Below are 19,237 nucleotides of genomic sequence, written 5' to 3' on the forward strand. Positions count from 1 at the left end.
TTAAAAACGTACAATATTGTTTGGCAGGATTAGACTTCCCACATTTTAGGGTTCATGTCTTCTTACTTTAGTTATTACACACACAAAAGGTATCAATAGTCTCATATATATGCTAGCTCATATTAGGTTTTACTCCATGTTAAACCAACAAGCTTTTCCTTTTCATTTTCTTTGTTCCTTTTAAGCATCATTAAAGTATTCAACATGATTTAATTATAATATATGTCGTTACATATAACAGCTTCTATAACGTCAACAGTTTACTGCAAATTTATAGTAGTTAAGCAATTGATATCATTGTCGTAGCTAGATGTATTTATCAGCTATTTTGTAAGAGACTCTTTCACGGGGATACAAGAGAGTGTAACCTTGCTCGAGTGGAGAAGGGTTGAGTATCTTAGTTTGAATACGAGTTTAGGCAGATAGGTTTGACAACCTTCAAATGGAAGCTAGGATCAAAGGCGGTGTGTTACATATTTGAGGTTGTTTTTAATGTTCAAACTCGGTAAAAGCTAGAGGTCAAGCTTGATAAAAGCTACCTTACTCTTTCTCATGAGGAAAAGTAATTAGTAAGATATATGCACGAAACTTTCTGGATAATTTTCTGAATCGTGCAAACACTTTTAGATTTAAGTATTTTAATGAGTTATTTGAAATCCAAAGTGGATAATTTTCTTGAGTGGTTGTATGTTTTTCACTTTATTAAAAGTCACAACACTATCACAACGAAAATACATAGATGATATCGGTTTTGGTCACAATGGATATCTCGTGTAATTGTATCACGTTTCTTAGCCACTCAGCCTCTTATTGCTACGAGTAATGCCACAAACTCAAATTACATAATGAGGCAAAAACACTCATTCCAGCTTAGCGACAACTGCTACAAATTGTCGCTATTGGCACTAGACGACTTTAACATGCTTCATGTTATGGTGACACTTGGTTCGTCGCCTAACAATCTCTAAAGTGTCATCAATTTAAACAGTCACTTAGTGAAGAAGCATTTTGTGACTAATTCAACACCACTTTTGACACATCATCATTTTTGAAGAATCATCCAAACATGTTAGATTTGTTTTTGTTTATATTAAGAATCTTGACACATATTTTATACACTTAGAATGTATAGAAGTAGCTATAACTATATTAAATATATAACCTTTTAAAACTTGGAACTATGTTCTTCAACCAATCAATTAATAAAAATAAACAACTATAAGTACCTAGCTATATATATAACATCATCTATATGTTTTCTAAACCACTTTATGTGGATACCTACACCACTTTATAGTGTGAAATTAAGGAGTTTAATGAGCTTTAAAAGCAATTTGTGTCGCAAAACATGCATAAAAAGGTGAAAAAAAATATTAGGTGTTATGAATCAAAGTCATAAAATTGACACAAAAGAAAACATTCAAATATTATTCAGTGTCTCAAATTTAACTTGATTCAATGTATCAAGCATCCTACTCCTTGGCTTTTTTTCAACTTTAGTTTAATTTGTGATGATTAAGATTATAATAAAAGCACATATATATTTTGATACTTAGTGTGTGTACCAATAATAATAATAAAAAATCTTAATTGAGAAAGCTATTAATTAATGATATATATTTTGGACTAACACATTCTTTTTAGGGAAAAGTTAACATACAAATGAAATTAACGTGCTAAACGTGAGAATCAAGTAGAGTAATTATCTAATTACATCATAGAGTAATTATCATTGTAATTACTCTATGATGTAATTAGATAATTACTCTACTTGATTCTCACGTTTAGCACGTTAATTTCATTTGTATTATAATTACTCTATGATGTAATTAGATAATTACTCTACTTGATTCTCACGTTTAGCACGTTAATTTCATTTGTATTTGATCCAAACCCTTCTTTTTATTTACTTTTTTAACTATATATGTCTACATATCTCTCTAGATGAGGCAAATAGATCATGATCCACCATCCTTGTTTCCTAGCACCACCACTGCCTTGTAACTAGTGGCTTGTTCTTTTATATACTATTGAAAATTTGATTTAATTACCATGTGTGTTATTCATACACATTTGCGTACCTATATTTATTTTAATGAACATGTGCCTATTCATATATTTTGTGTTACATATTATGAATGTACGTATGGTGTTGTTTTGGATTTTCCAGAAAATACATATACATTTTTTTTCACATGTACACATATATGAGAATGGATGAGAATAGGTTAGGTTTAGAACATATTTAGGCCTTTTCAAATTCATACCTGGTTAGTAAAGCTTATTTCAAATTTGTTAGGTTTCTGCCAGGTAATTATCCGTTGGGTATGATCTGGAAAGCTACGGGTTTTGGATACACCAGACTGAAATCCCATCAGATATCTATTGGGTTTACAAATTATAGCTAGTCTATTGCATCGGCCATGTTACTATTAATCAATTAAAAATAATAATTACTATAAAATGTTGTCAATATAATTCATCCACTTCTCCTATTAAAAAAAATAATTGTTGTCACATACAAGTTGTTAGAGCACCCGCAAATCCACAACAAAACCTTTAAAACCGGCGCATCAGCTTTACCTCATATTTCAAACTTTCATAAAAAATCAGTGTATGTGAAAGAGGGGCCCACTTGGTTGGTCTGTTTGTAGTTTGCATATCCAGACCATCCATCCAGACTTGAAGCCCACATAAACAAGGCTTGTGATCCATTCATCCGCCCCTTGTCATATATAGAGCCGGACCTTGACGTTTGAAGCTTATTTTAGTTGCTGTTATATATTGATTCTCCATGTAACTATAAATATACATACATGTGTCATGTGTGTGTTGTGTTCTTAAAGTTTTTATTTTCCTAAAATGAACCACAACATATATTTATATTAGTTGTATTTTATTCAAGGGCTTAAATTATTTGGTTCTTAAGAAATGTTCGTCATCCAATTTTATACTTTTGCATATTTAAAATACTTGATTTAATTTCCTTCTAATATATATAATAATTATACAACATATATTACACGAATAATCTTAGATTCATAAAAAAGTTTATTATATATATATATATATATTGATAGTGTATTTTGAGAGTTTGTGTCATTATCATCATTTTTGTTATATGAAATATCATTTAAAGTGGATTAAAATAATAATTATGTGTTGTCAAAGTGGTTGACTGAAAGTGTGAACTAGGGTTTAAGAGTTGATTCCCATATATATGTAAAAAATAATGAATTTATAGTTTTCTTTAATATATTAGTCATGTCTCTAATTCATTAACAAAAACACATAACTTTTATTCACTTTTTTATTCGTTATGAGCTAGCTCAGATAGTTAGGGGTTTTTTACTAGATTATTTTCTTTTTGGGAGGTTTCTGGTTTAATATGTACACTAAATTCTGTACATACAGGCAAGCACCACTAGCAATGGTTCAAACTTATGGTAAGAAGAGACTAACAAATGTCATGACCATTTGAAAAAGACACTACTGCCACCGAGCTAACATCGTTCATAAAATAACCGGGAACACAAATAAAAAACTATCATCCATTGTTTTCTTCACTCTTGTTCAATCTCTCCTTTTACTATGAGAAAATATTAAATTAATTGAGAAAAAAATATATTTAATTTATAGAAAAGTTCCTCTAGAAAAAAAAATCTACAAGAATAAAATAAACTATTGTTCAAACCCTACATATATATATACACACTACACACAGAATTAATAGCATCTTCACCACCCATTTTCTCTCACTCTGTGTAGTGTTTCTCTCTCTAAAGATCAAGATGGATCACCGGAGACATGGGAAGAGGGCCCTTCCGGCCGATGAATCGGAAGACAACCCGAACGAATACCAACAAGATTATGAAGAAGAAGAACACCAAATGTTCCCAGTTTACTCCCCTAGATCTCAACAAGACATGTCCGCAATCGTCTCTGCTCTTTCTCAAGTAATCGGAACCACCACCGCCACCGCGGATGGCGGTGGTGGCAGTGACATAGCTTACTCCACTTCTACTACACCTAACCAACCTCCACAAAGTCAAGAGCTAGGTAAAACTTTCTAAATTCATCCATTATATAATATTATAGTTGTTTATATATATAATATTAGTGTATAGAAACCCTAATTGGTCTTAATTTTGTATGTACAATCTTAACATTATGTCACACTTTTTGATGTTAATGTAGTTAGCTAGCCGTTATTTCACTTTAGCTGGCTAGGGTTGGTTTTAATAAGTTTAAGGGATGGACCAAATGAATTAGGGTTTTGTATAATTACAATAATTTTAATGTTGGTTAAGCTCCACACTTAATTGTAAGGAATTGATGAAATGTTTAAATTATACACTCTACATATTTACACAAAATGCATAAGGGTTGATTAATAGTACTTTCCATTTATTATAAGTATGAAAAGTTTATTATTATCCAACACTTACAAAACTTCTAATTTTGACAAACTAAAAATATGACCAAAAGTGGTTAGTTTTACAAGTTTGCTTAGCTAGTCTTTGAAGATTTATATTACATATGGTTGTTGTAGTGGTGATCTAGTCTTAAATTCATTTGCCAAGTAGGATAAAGTATTTATGTCTTAAAGTGGTGATTTATGTCTTCTAATTGCTTCAAAACCTGATAATTTGATTGTGTAATATAGTGAACCCAAGAAGGAGACACTATAGAGGAGTGAGGCAAAGACCATGGGGAAAATGGGCTGCGGAAATCCGTGATCCTCAAAAGGCGGCAAGGGTGTGGCTTGGGACATTCGAGACAGCCGAAGCAGCCGCACTTGCCTATGATGAAGCGGCCCTTCGGTTTAAAGGAACCAAAGCAAAGCTCAATTTCCCTGAAAGAGTTCAGGGAAGGCCAGAATTAAGTCACTTCATGAGTACTCGTCCCCAATTACAAATGCCACATCGTCCTGTACAAAATTCTCAAACGCCTCATCTTCAGCCTCCATATAAAAGCACGTACCCTAAAATTCAAGATTACACGCAATTCTTTTATGGCGCTAACGAGCATGGGATGTCTACATCGGATACAAATGTTACGAGTTATAGTACTTCGTCTTCCACGGATATGGGTAGTTCATCAAGTGTTGACCCTTCACAATATTGGCAAGATTTTGATCCATCAAATCAATCATGAGATCCATAGTTCAATGTGATCATATTGAGACATGCATATTCAATGATGGTGGAGGATATGATTAGATTTTGATAAGATGAGAATTCTACAAGTGTTCCTTTAAATTGTTGTTTTTTTTTTCTATTTTAAGTGAGCTTAAGCATGTATGGAACTTTTATGACTACCTTTTTGTTAATTTGTATGATTCCTTTTTCATTTGGAAGAAGATATATAGCCCATGTCGCAATATGATTGTTAATGCTTATATTTTGTGGGGCACATTAATTTTATAACCAATAATCTATTGAGAACTCGCGAGAACTAATATAATAATACATATACTTGTACATAGTGCATGAAAGACGATTAAAAAGTAGTGGGAGTGGGATCTTATAACGTCTTATAACAATTACGTAACTGTCTTGTACATCACATAAAAGCTCTATATAAAATTGCATTTACGTTACTCACAATTCTTTAACAGATTCTTAAACATTTGTGTATAATGAATATACCTACAATGTTTATGTCAACAAGTCAACAATTCAGAAACAAACATTTGATTTGGTGTTTGAAAAATTATATATTGGCACACCTACTAGCTACTACTAAAAACTTGAAGTTAAAAACTGTCATCAATCTATTTAATTTTTTGTCCTATTTTTATCTTAACTTAACCAAGTCATGGATCATGCTTCAATATCCCTTGGACATGAAGTACAAACTGATCACATTTTCCGAACAATCATCGAAATATTAAGCATGCAAATCCATAACTCAGGCATTAGGAACAAAGTTTTCATGAGAACCGTTTCACTACAAAACAAAAGAGTATCACCGACTGACTGCCAAATCCAAAAAAATTCTGTCAATACACATGTTTTATGTATTCATATATATTGACACATGTAAGCATACATAATATGTGTACTTGTGTAAGTTTGTTGATTGATTGAGTGAGTAGTATTAGTTAATTTCTTAGTTTTCCGGCCAGAGAACCGCGACTTCCGGTGATTATTATTTTTGAACAACAAAAGAAAAAAAATTATCAAATCTCTACTCTCTAACAAGAAGAAGAAAACATACTAAACATAAAAGATTAATACTTTTTTTTTTCACAAAAAAATGTAGTAATATTTTATTTATCTTTAGATTAAATTTAGAACATTCTAAGACTAACACATGAAAGCAAAGATCATTGAAAGAAAACATATATGGGAGAAATTAAAAGCAAGAAAATAAGATAACTTCCCTGAGAAGCTAAACATGTCTGACACTTATTAATAATATGACTAAGTTTATATATATATGTATATGTCAATCCTCAAAAGGTGCCGACGACGTCCACCACCGCCACCACCAACTTTCATCATTGTACGTGTTCGTGGGTATGTGTGTGTGTGTGTGTGTGTTAGATATATATGTATATATATACACACACAGGTTATATGAATGAAGTTGGTTTCAGGAATAAAAGGAGTAAGGTTTATATATGATCATGTATGAATAAGAAGACTTTTAAGGAAGCAGAATGCGGCTGGTATTGACAAATACGATATCATCATAACATATACCTAACATTAATTTATTTACATGGGAAATTAATTTAATAAAATATATAAAAATATAAATAGGAAGAAAAATACTGTTTTATTAGATAGTGATATATACACACATGTGACATGTCTATATTAAATTATTAATATTAATGCGTGTGAGTTTTTATGCAAAATAGTTAGCATATGTATATTTTTTAACATGCATATATAATTGGCCGGTTATAGTAGTGATGTATCTAATAGTTTATAGGGGTGTGTAAAGTCGGTTATGAGGGCTTAACCGTAACCATAATCGAAGTTATATATAACTAAATGGTTGGTTAATCGTTAGTTATGGGTCGGTTTTGGTTAATTGTCCAATCTTTTTTTCCCTATATTTTAGTTGGAAGTATTTTGATTATGGTGTTCCAAAGTTAATCAAGTTTGGTTATGATGTTTTAAGCTATGTTATAGATAGTTGGAAAAAAAAAGAAATGTTCGAAAGACGGATAAAGAGGTATAAAAGATTGAAAATATTAAAGATGTAAAATTTTGAAAAACGTAAACAAGTTTTAGTTCAGTTAATAGAGACACGTTAACCATATATATATTAACATAAACGAATGGTCGGTTAATCATATCAACTTAATTATTACTATTGGTTTTATTTGATTATAGTTAATTTTGATTATTTTTTAATTAACGCATTGAATTTCGTTTATGGTTTGGTAGTTATCATTCCTAATTATTTTATATTTCAATTTATTAACCAAGTGTTGTAGTATTTAATTCTAAGCGTATGTGTATCAGAATATGTTTAGAACCTGCTTTTCTTTTCTTTTTTTAATTTGTACGTACCAACAAGTTTTTACATGTTCTAATATATACAAGTGCAAAATACACTGCACATAAATATTGTGTAGTATGAACATGTTTCGCATGTATAAACAATTATTATATTTTATAGAGGTAGGGTACCAAAAAGGACCCAAATACCTGTAAGAAATACCCGCGGGTCAATCAGAAGTCCCTCATAAGGCACCCGCGGGGCATATAAACCATTCGCATAATCATTCGAGGAAGAAACACCCTCATAGCAGATGCGGAAGCATCACAACACTCTTAAAAGTCATCCGCAAGAAGGAATATCCTTCCGCGTAAATAACTACGAGGTAATGCTCCGGGACAGCTGTCAGTAACCAATTACCTTCTAGAAGACTTGCCAAGATGCTTTCTTGGGCAATACGTGACCTTTCAGCCAATTAGCTATTGACATGTGACAAGGCCGTTATAACCGTGCACATGGCCAATGTTACCCCATTAACCAATAATAGAGCGACATGTGTCCAGGTTGTTATACATGCACATGCAACATATAAGTTAAACCTATCATATAAGGACACGCGTCCGGACGGTTATGAGGCATCTTCTAAAGGGACAGCTGGCCAATCACTTCCTTACACCATTCGGCTATAAATACCCTCTCGATCATCATGAGGTATTCATTCACTCCCACTGTGCTTTCTCAATTTATTTAAGTACTTTATCTCTTCGTAAGAACGGTACTTATTCTCACGCCGGAGGGTGGTTACGGGAAGACCCCCCACCTCATCCTTCCCGTAACGAGCTCACGGTGTTCTGTTTTGCAGGATTCACATCATTGGACTTTAGGAATTGTGTTCATATCGTACTGGCAGTAAACCGTATCCTACCCTGTAGACTCATCGGATCTAGGACCCATTAGTGGGGAGTAGATCCGTGTTTCTTCATTGGCGCCATCCGTGCTTTTGTTAGAACAACTAAAAAATTTTCCGTTCTCTTTACGATATGAGTCAGTTACCTAAAGGGCCGACGGAGAATCAAGCACAACCTCCGCGAGATCCCAACCTTGAAACACGTGAAGGAGCAACATCTGTGTTTGCTCGAATATCGACCCCTGCCGCAAGAACCGACACCGTCAACCCAGGAATCTTTTCCTTGGGTGGTTCGACGGCTCGGGGATTGTTTGCTCAATAAGAAGGTGTCACTCCGATAGACACCGGAAATGTTGTTACACCAACTACTGACTTGGGGCACGTTACAGCCCCAGGGGGTTCTAACTTGAGGAGTTTATAACGAATTGCAAGAGAAGTCCACCAAACTCAGTCGGAGTTAGGTTTTGAAGAAGATTCCGGTGATTCTAATCTAAGAAGAGCTCACCGTCATGATTTCAGAACCGAAGAAACTTTGTCTCCGGACGAGTGGCTTCGTGTTCAACAAAATAGTCTGAAAGCAGAGTATGAACGTCGGGTCCGGAATGAGCGTTTCCATGGCCGTACCATGACGTATGATGAGCCTCCCAGGAGATCTATTTCTCCTCCCATAAGCGGAAGCCACATTCAATACAGTTTGCCACCGGAGCGAAACATGAGCGAAACCCGGAGGTTACGTCCTCGTCCCCACATAAATATGCGGGTACCATCATATGAGGATGAACTAGACGGGTACGACTCATCTTATCGTCCGGATGGTAGTTTTTATAGCGGGGATAGCCGTCTTCCTTCGTACGGAGGGGCTAGCTATCCGCGTCCAGTTGTCCGCCATGCGGAGTATCATAGCAATGCTGAATATGATTTTTCCAAACCATATCGCCCGGAGTCCTTCGCAGAAAAATCAAAATTCATTCCGAGCATCGAGACAGCTCCATTCCCGATTAATGCAAAGATTTCGACATCCGTTGGAACATATAATGGAATGACTGATCCTAGTGATCATCTGTTAAGATTTGAAGCAGTTGGAGGAGTCAGCGGTTGGACTCTTCCATAATGGTGTCACATGTTCGCACTAACATTCACCGGGGCAGCGCGGGAGTGGTTTGTAAAATTGCCATGTGGAAAGATTACAAGTTAGAAAGACTTTGTAGCAAAATTCTCTCAGCATTTTAGTCAACAAAAGAAACATACCGGTGACCCTTCGAAAATACTAGATGTTACAAGGCGAAATAATGAGTCTATTGAGGACTTCATTACTCGTTTTACTAACGAGAGCCTTAACATCGGAGGAGTGAGCGAAGATATGCTGCGTGGAGCATTTTGTAAGAACGTCCACAGTGATGCCTTGATCCGTACTCTAACGGGAAGATATGGAATGCCCGAGTCATGGGATGAAATCATGAAGGCATCAAAGCTGTATGCAAGAACAGAAAAAACTCTAAGTTCCAGCAGTCAAAAGCAATCCCCAAGGGTCGAGTTTCAAACTCCGAGACCGAACAGGCAAGCTAAGGGACCAATATGGTCAAGACTTCAGCCAAGTGTGGAAACATCTAAACCTTTTGATGCAAGATCTTTGATCGGCAACAAGGGTAAACGTAATTTTTCAGCTGGTTCCACCAACAGTTGGACCCAGTTATCAAAAACTCCCTCCGAAATTCTCACCACTGAGAACCTAACTTTCCGAAACCTCAACCAATACCAAGGAAGTCATTCCTCGATACCAAAAAACATTGCTCATATCATAATGATATTGGACACAACACGAATGAGTGTGTGGCTCTCAGAAATGAAATTGAAGTAGCTGTTGAAAATGGTAAACTCGAACATTTGGTTAAAGGTGTACAAGCAGGGACTGGCAAACCTCCCGCAAAGGATAGCCAAGGGCCATCCAAAAGGCAAATCAAAGATCTGAATGTCCACATGATTCAAGGGGTACATTCGGGTAAAGGAAAGCGAAGGGAATATTCGGACGAAGAATGGAAAAACGAGCCCGTTATTTTTCCTCGGATCAAAGGGGGCCCGTGCAAAAAAAAACACGCTGATAATTACTGCCGAGTTTGGTCATTATCGGTCACAATATGTGTTCTTTGACACAGGCAGTACGTCCGATATTGTACTAACAGTGTTTCGAACAACTGGATGAAGAAGACAAAGAAAGACTACAACCAATTCATACTCCTGTTTCTGGTTTCGGGGGAGAGATAATGCACCCGCGCGGTGTTATCACTTTCCCGGTCACACTAAGTGACGGAGTACATTCAAGAACAGACGAAGTTGAATTTTTGGTCCTACCAACAACTTCTAAACATGACATTATCTTGGGACGAGAGGAAATTGGAGACTTCAATGCCCACCCGTCCACAGCACATGGTGCAGTAGGAGTTCCAACTCACACTGGTGTGGCGATAATTCATGTAAACCGACATTGTTTTACAACCGAAAGTTCAAGACCAAGCAAGGTTCCAAGACAGGCTCAGAGGACTGAACCCGAGAAATGAGTTTTGAATAAGAAGTTTCCAGACCAGACACTTACAATAGGACTTACTATCTCGAAGATAGTGAGAACCTTTTTAAAGCAATTATTGACCAAGAACATTGACATTTTTGCTTGGCAACCCGCGGACATGACTGGTATCCCACGGAGCATTTCGGAACACAAGTTAAGGGTAAATCCGTTAATCACCCCAATTGTGCAAAAGAAACGAAAGATGGGTCCAGAACAAACGAAGGCTATGAATGAGCAAGTACAAGACCTTCTTCATGCTGGGATCATATGAGAAATCAAGTACCAAACATGGGTGGCTAACCCAGTGATTGTCCCAAAAAGCAACGGAACAAGGATGATGTGTATAGATTATAAAGACTTGAACAAGGCATGTCCGAAAGATTGTTACCTGCTTCCGGAGATCGACTTAAAAATAGATGCTGTGGCCCCATTTAAATTCAAGTGCTTCCTCGATGCCTACAAAGGGTATCACCAGATTCGTATGGCAGCTGACGACGAGGACAAGACAGCGTTCCGAATTGACCAAGGAACATTCTGTTACAGAATGATGCCTTTCGGATTAAAGAAAGCGGGGGCCACATATCAACGACTGATGGATCAGGCTTTCAAAAGTCAAATAAGTCGGAATCTCGAAGTCTATATGGACGATTTGGTAATCAAAAGCATTGAAGAGGATCGGATGTTAAGAGATATTGAAGAGACCTTTGAAACACTAAGAAGCATCAACATGAAGTTGAATCCAGCTAAGTGTTCATTTGGCATGGAAGAGGGTAAATTCCTTGGAGTCATAGTAACAGGCGCGGGCTTTAAAGCCAACCCTGATAAGGTCCAGGCTATAGCCCGCATGCCTACAACCTCTTCCCTCAAAGAGGTTCAAACACTTAATGGAAGACTTGTAGTGTTAAACCGATTCTTAGCAAACCACGCGGCTAAGTCTCATCCATTTGTGTCAACACTTAGAAATTGCCTCAAAAAGGCACATTTCAAGTGGACCGCGGAGGCTGCAAAAGCATTATTAGAAGTTAAGAAATGTTTAATGGAGCTTCCTACTCTAACAACACCATACGCGGGTGAACCTCTGACACTGTATTTATCTGCCTCGGACATTGCCATAGGGGCCGTTTTGCTGACCGATAGAAAAATTGTTCAAACTCTAATCTATTACGTCAGTAGAACGCTATCGGATCCGGAAACAAGATATTCGATGTTAGAAAAGTTGGTTTTGGCATTGGTTTATGCCGCCAGACGGCTCCGCAGATATTTCCAGGGCCACCCTATTAATGTGTTAACCGTGTACAAACTCAAGAACGTGTTGAGTAAACCCGAGTTGTTCGAACGACTGGCAAAATGGGCTATCAAATTGGGTGAACACTCGATCGAATATAAGTCTAGACCAGCGATCAAGGGGCAGGTACTCGCGGACTTCGTCACGGAAGTTCCGCAGTACAAAGAGCAAGAATGCTTAATCGAACAACAACCCCAAGCACCTCCGGAACAAGGGCAAGTTTGGTCATTATTCACGGACGGAGCTTCCAGCAGCGAAGGGTCAGGTGCAGGTTTAAGGCTAGTCAACCCTGAGGGGCATGAATTTACGTATGCCATCAAGTTGGACTTCAAATGTACCAACAATGAAGCGGAATACGAAGCCTTCCTGGCAGGAATGCGGATAGCGAAAAAGCTGGGGGTGAAACATTTGGAGGCTCGGGTGGATTCTATGCTAATTGCGGGACAAATAAACGGAACATACGAAGCCAAAAATGATGTCATGGCTTCTTATTTGTCACAAGCAAGGGTCTTGATTCGCCAATTTTCCTCCTTCAATATTGTTCACATTAAGAGGAGCGAGAACAAATCGGCGGACGCTCTTAGCAAACTAGCTTTAACGAATTTTGAGCATTTCGCCAAAGATATTCGTGTAGAAGTTCTAGACCATCCATCCGTTCCACAAAATCAAGTCCTGGTAATTTAAACTGGTGTTGAGTCTTGGATGTCACCCATTATAGCTTACTTATCTTCCGGAGCACTTCCAGCAGGAAAGGCTGAGGCTCGGAAGATTAAGCACAAAGCTCTGAATTACCAGTTGATTGACGGTATCTTGTACCGGAGGTCATTTCTTCTTCCGTTATTACGTTGTGTAGACGCAGAAGATGCAAATTACTTGATCAGAGAAATTCACGAAGGCATTTGCGGACTACACGCGGGACCAAGAATGACAGTTGCAAAGATTATGAACGCAGGGTATTATTGGCTCGGCATGCATTTAGACGCTGTGCAAGAAATCAGAAAGTGTGATTCATGTCAGCGCCATGCCCCCAACACTCTGCGTCCAAAAAACGAACTGATTCCAGTAACATCTTCCTGGCCGTTCCAAAAATGGGCTATTGATATCATGGGACCTTTCCCAGAAGCCCCGGGACGAGTCAAGTTCTTGATAGTCGCCATTGATTATTTCACCAAGTGGGTGGAAGCCAAACCGGTTGCATCAATCACGGCTTCAAGCGTGAAAAAATTCCTTTGGCAATTCATCATTTTCCGGTTCAGTCTCCCACAAGAATTGGTAAGTGACAATGAGACCCAATTTGCTGACAGCGGACTAAGAACTTCAAGTCATTCAAACCTTTACATCCGTAGCTCATCCGCAGGCAAATGGTCAGGTCGAAAGGACCAACCGAACTATTAAAGAAGGGATCAAGGCAAGGCTAGGGACGAAACGAATTGGTTGGGTGGATGAATTGCCTCACGTACTCTGGGCCTTTCACACTCAAAAGAACTCCAGCAATTTGGAGACACCCTTTAGCCTAACCTACGGCACTGAAGCCATGATCCCCGCAGAAATCGGTCCGTAAGGGTTCTACTGATTGATGATAATGATCACGAACTTAGGATGAATCTTGATTTACTGGAAGAAAGAAGAGAATTAGCATTGATACGCGAGCACAATTACAAGCGACAGCTTCAGAAATATTATAACTCGCGGGTCCAGACATGCGAATTCGATGCGGGAGACTTTGTCTTCCGCAATAACGAGGCCTCCGGACAGGAGCCTCCGGGCAAACTAGCCCCAACTTGGGAAGGACCTTATAGAATCAAACAAGTACTATCCAAAGGTGCCTATAAGTTGGAAAAGTTGGATGGGGCGGAAATACTTCGAACTTGGAACGCAACACAATTAAAGAAATGCTATATGTAGCAGTTTTAATTACTCTTTACTTTGGCCTGCGTGCCCACATAGACTAGCAAGTTTTGTAATTTCTTTATTGTAAGAAGGCTTATTCCCAATGTATGAAAATGTCAAGTCAGTTCTATATTATCTTGGTAAGTTGAAATCTTTTATTGACAAAATACGAAGTTCCGGACAGACACTTATATTATAACACATAAGACAAAGTGCACCGAAAGAAAACAAGACTTCTTAGTATAGATCAAAAGAGATTACAAAAACGAAGAAAAAGTTACAAATAAAAATATATATACATCTACGGAGCAATATTTTCATTGCCCGCAGTGTTATCAGCTTCCTCTTCTTCTTCTTCACCATCAAGATCTAATAGCTCTTTTAGTTGATCTATAGCGTCCTCCTTATCCGCAAGCTCGGATATCTGCTCCGTCAAAGAAAATTTTAAAGAATCAAAATCCTTTGACTTCTGTTTGAGGACGGCAGTAGTATCCTGACCAGCCAAAATATATTCCTTAGGGAGTTTGGACGTTGAACCAAATTGGTAACCTTCCTTAAAACCCAGTTTGCGACCAGCTTGCTTGGAAGCCTTAAGGAGAACAGCAACGCAGTTCCCAAGCTCATCGCTCGCCCGAACATCGGTGATGACCTGTTGAAACAATCACGTGTAAATAACCCTAAAAACGCGTAGATCATTTTTAACAAAAACAAAGTGCATACCTTGTGGATAGCTTCCGACAATAGCCATTTTTGGCCGCCTTGGCCCGGACGAGATCCATCTTGTGGCCGGCACATTCTAGGGCCTGCTCTCGGTTCTTGGCAATAAGATCAGCCAAACGCTTATCCTTGGCCACCGATTCAGCTTGAAGAACCTCCACCAATTTGGCTTGCTCATCCATCAACTTGGTTTGATCATCTAATTGTTTCTGAAAAGCAACCTTGGCATCCTCGGCAGCAGACCGAGCAGCCTTCTCTTCCTCCAGAGCCTGGCGGGCCTCTCGGGCCTCGTGTACAGCTTTCAGGCCTTCCTCCTTGGCCGCGTTTGCGGAGGCCGCCAGTTCATCCCATTGCTCATTCATCGCCAACCATTCCCTGGTTATTTTCTGGCTAGTGGAAATAGTATTCGCCAAGTAATAAGAGTTAGAGTTCAATAGTTCTTGGCGAATACTACGGCGACGACACTCTCTCTTAGCAGGCGGAAGACTCTCCCGCAGATATTCAAAGCTTAGGTCCACGTCACGGAATGTTGAATCCCGACGGAGTGACCAGCGTGGTTGATGCAGAGTAGGTCTTCCTTCTGAGGAGCTGGAGAGGTCCGAGAAGCATGAGGGAACATACTCACACCTCCTTGATCTCTAAAATGATGGACATTGTACGAAGGTGACATACTGACATAATCAGCATGGTCAACCTTCTTGCCCTTCAAAGGAGAATCATCCGCCACCTCAATAGGCTCCTCAGCACTATTAAGTGGTGGTGGCGGAAGAGAAGTTGAGCCCTTCAAACCGGTAACACCTTCAGAAAGGTTATCCAAGTTCACTGAAAAACATCAACAAAGGGTTAGAAACATTCTAATTAACAAGCATTTAGTAAAGTAAAAAAGCTCGCTTACCTAACGAAGGGTCGTTTGCATCAAGTTCATCCAAGCGAGTTTCTAAGGCGGCAGGTTTCGCCTTCTTGGACTTCTTCTTAGGGGAGGCCTTGGCAGGATTACCCTTACGATTGCCAGCCACCTTCGACACGTCCGCATCAGCAACGGGATGTTCACCTTCAGCGGTGACATCATTAGGCTGAGGACGGTCTTCCCCCGCAGCAGCGTCAACATCATCTTGACCCGCTGCTTGGCTAGTGGTAGCTCTCTGCTGGGTAAGACCTGCAGTTGAATCCACAGCTTTATTAGCATCAGCTGGAAAACTTCCTTCACAAAGTGATGACTCTTCGCTAGAAGAAAAGAGTACAATCACCCCGCTAGAAGTAACAGCAGTCACAGGTCGGGGTTTTAGAATGCCCTCACCTTTTTGGATGCAATCTTTAACATATGCCTCACCTTTGGCATACATCGCCTCTGAAACCACGGGTTCCGGGCAGAAAGCGGTGGGAAAAACAAAATTTGGGCGGGTGCGCTCAAGAAAAGGAGCATCCCTTTCATCGATTAGGCGGCGCACCATCATCCCCCCTCGTGATACAACAAGGTGCTAAAGGCGGAACCCTCACCTGCACAAATAATGATAACAGTCAGATACCTAAGAAGTACTAAAACAATAGAAGGAATACTCCCCAAACTTACTCTTATCAGTTTTCTCGTAGTAAGGCTCCAAGGTCGGAAATGGCCATAGCCGACTCATTCTTGCACTCACCATTGCCCCCTCATGAATGGGGCGCATAGGAGTCGGTGTGGAGGTCAGCGTCGTAAACCATGCTTGACCCTCATGAGCAGCGGCCACAACCACCGACATGGTTTCCTCCACCTTGCGTTTGGTCATCGCAAAAGGGATAACATCCTCTCGGATCCAGAAAAATTTTGGTTTCCAACCATGGAGGCTACAGATCCATTCCGTACCTATAACCCTCTTTTCTATGGATGTGAAACTATACCACCCATCGCGGAAGGTCATTTATAGAAAATGGCAAACATGCCAGTAGAAGGTTCAAGGTTCCGAGCTTGGCAGCAGAACTCGAAATAGCGAATCCTCAACATCCCAAAGGGATGGATCTGTGAGAGATGGATCCCATAAGTTATCAAGATCGATTGGACAAACTTTGTCACTGGAATCCGGAAATTCCCCATCGTAAAATGGTCTATATATACAATCATTTTCTTCGGAGGAGGACTAGTGGCAACTGAGCCACTAGCCGGACGTTCTGGCTCCCACTCCGATGCTAAACCATAAACGTTTACAATGTCGTCGTAGTCCTTCCTTTTAAGGGCCACAACGACATCGGTAATGGTAGGAGTACCTTTCTTATCTCCAGCCATCTAAGAAGATAAGTAGAACTTGGTTTGAGAAGGAGAAAGAGGAAATCTCAGAAAAGCTCTTACGTTTTGAAGATTTGAAAGAAGAAGAATTGGAAAGAAATAGGAGTTGTATGGAGCCTCAGGCGGTATATTTATACTCATCTCAATTAATGTGATTGATGGTGTACCAGAGGAGAGAGAAACCGCGGACCACTCGATGATTGACACGTCAGGCGGGAAACTCAAGAAACTGTAGACAAACTGTCAAAAACGTCATACACGTCTTGTCAGTTGCTCCCAAAAGTTTCTCTCCCCGCCACGTCATACAAGTTATCCGACTTTCAAAATTCAAAAATATCTTATACAGATATTTTCTCTAAAAAAAGAAGAGTTGGATATTTACAAAAGACAAATAGCTTTTTCTCATTAAATGTTCAAAGGGAAATACTACAAATATAGAAAGAAAAATTACAAGTCACAACATCTAAACCTATTCTAAGGTTTCGAGGTGGTTGTGTCTTCCGGAACCTTCAAAGACGTGTCTTCCGAAGAGTCATCCTCAGACTCCTCATCCAAGTAGATCTTTAATTGTCGCACACCGTCATTAGCAGAAGCAAATTCCGGAAGCATGTCCTGGAGCGGGAAGCGCAGATCATCGTGTTCCTCAACCCGTATTCTCCGCTCCTGTTTGACATCAAGGCCATGAAGAGGATGATCTTTGAATGAGCGGTTACTTTAAGCATAGTTCATTCCTTCATGAAATCCTATCACACGTCCAAGAGAAGAAGAAGTAGTCATTACATTAGGAAAGCTGTCAATAAGCTCCTTGCTTTCCTTGATATGGCGGACGACCTGTTAGGACAAAAATACAAGATCTTCAATATCAAATATAAGAAGTAAGCAATGAACATTCAAAGAGGAAAAACTTACAGCATCAACCTCTCAGGTGAGGAACCACTGACGATCCTGTTCCGCCTGCTCGGCTCGCGCTTGAAACGCCTGGGATTCCGCTGCCATTTTCTCATGAGCTTGCAGGAGAGAGTCATAAGCAGTTTGAACCTCAAGGGCACTTTTGTCTTTAAGATCATTTTGCTCTCTCTACAACTTCAGCTCAGCCTCAAGTTCCTGAATTCGAGTGCCTTGAAGAGACACTTGATCTTCCAGGGCTGAGTTTGCTCCTTGTGCCCGGACCAAATCATCTCTTTCTTGTTGAGCTTTGGCCTGAGAAGCCTCAAGAAGGGAATTTTGCTTCTCGCAAGCTTCCTTCCATCGGCGAGCAGCTGCAGCGTTACGATCCTGCTCATTCTTGAGGGCATTCTCCGCGTCAACCTGCTTCCATTTAGCAGTATGAGCCGCGACACGGTGCTCCTCGGCTTCCTTCTTTGCAGCCTCTGCAGCTCGGCGAGCCTTCCCCACCTTCCCGCCTAGAGTGCGCCACTCACATAAAACCTATTGGCTACCAGCTAAGGCATTTGCCAAATGATAGACTACGTTTGTATGAAGGTCGTGGCGGGAAAGGTCACGTTGATACGACATTTCAGCAGGGGGCGCACAATGTTTCATGAAACTCATACAGACCCCGGGGTCAATAAACCGGGATTCGTTGGTAATGTCCTAGGGAGGGACAAACAAATCATGCCTGTCACCCAAGTTTGCGTCCCCATAATATCGGGAACCTGAGGGTTCTAGGCGAACGGGGAAAGGTGATGATTGTTGAGGAAGAGGGTGAGGAGGAGTCTCATTACTCCTAAAACCCCCTGCATCCACAGGCGGGTCATCCTCTGAAAACCTGTACCACCCCCAGCTTGGAAAAGATAGTCAAAACGATTATCATTCCCAGACTGGTTGTTGGGGTCTTCCGCTGAAGTGTTAACTGGAGGAGTCGGCACCCTCTCTCCTATAGTAGTATCAATTGGGGGAGAGGTCGGTTGATCTTCCATGTCAATAGTATTTGGCGGAGTAGAAGGTCGATCTTCTACCTCCTTTTCTGGAAGAGGAGAAGGTTGCTTTTCCATTTGAGGAGTTGGAATAGGCAACCTCTCGGACACATTTTCCAGTAAGATCGATGGATCTGCACAAAAGTTACGTTCAGCTAAACAGTCCAAAATGGCAAAATATTTTAAAAGCAATGCATACCTTCTACCGTGTCAATGCGATCGGCAAGACTGTACTGTG

The 19,237-nt window shown here is 39.5% G+C and overlaps 1 protein-coding gene across 1 annotated transcript; it reads left to right on the plus strand.

Annotated features, from left to right (window-relative positions):
• The first annotated feature begins 3,791 nt into the window (after positions 1-3,791).
• LOC143580046 (ethylene-responsive transcription factor ERF114-like) lies at positions 3,792-5,313 on the plus strand. Its single transcript, XM_077063188.1, has 2 exons — positions 3,792-4,059; positions 4,667-5,313. The coding sequence occupies exons 1-2, from the start codon at positions 3,792-3,794 to the stop codon at positions 5,155-5,157; spliced, it is 759 nt and encodes a 252-aa protein (XP_076919303.1). The 3' UTR covers positions 5,158-5,313.
• Positions 5,314-19,237: the final 13,924 nt, after the last annotated feature.

This window comes from Bidens hawaiensis, unplaced genomic scaffold (genome assembly GCF_021521415.1).
Source record: "Bidens hawaiensis isolate Kalapana, Puna unplaced genomic scaffold, B.hawaiensis_p1.1 tig00030204_1, whole genome shotgun sequence".
Classification (NCBI taxonomy): Eukaryota; Viridiplantae; Streptophyta; class Magnoliopsida; order Asterales; family Asteraceae; genus Bidens; species Bidens hawaiensis.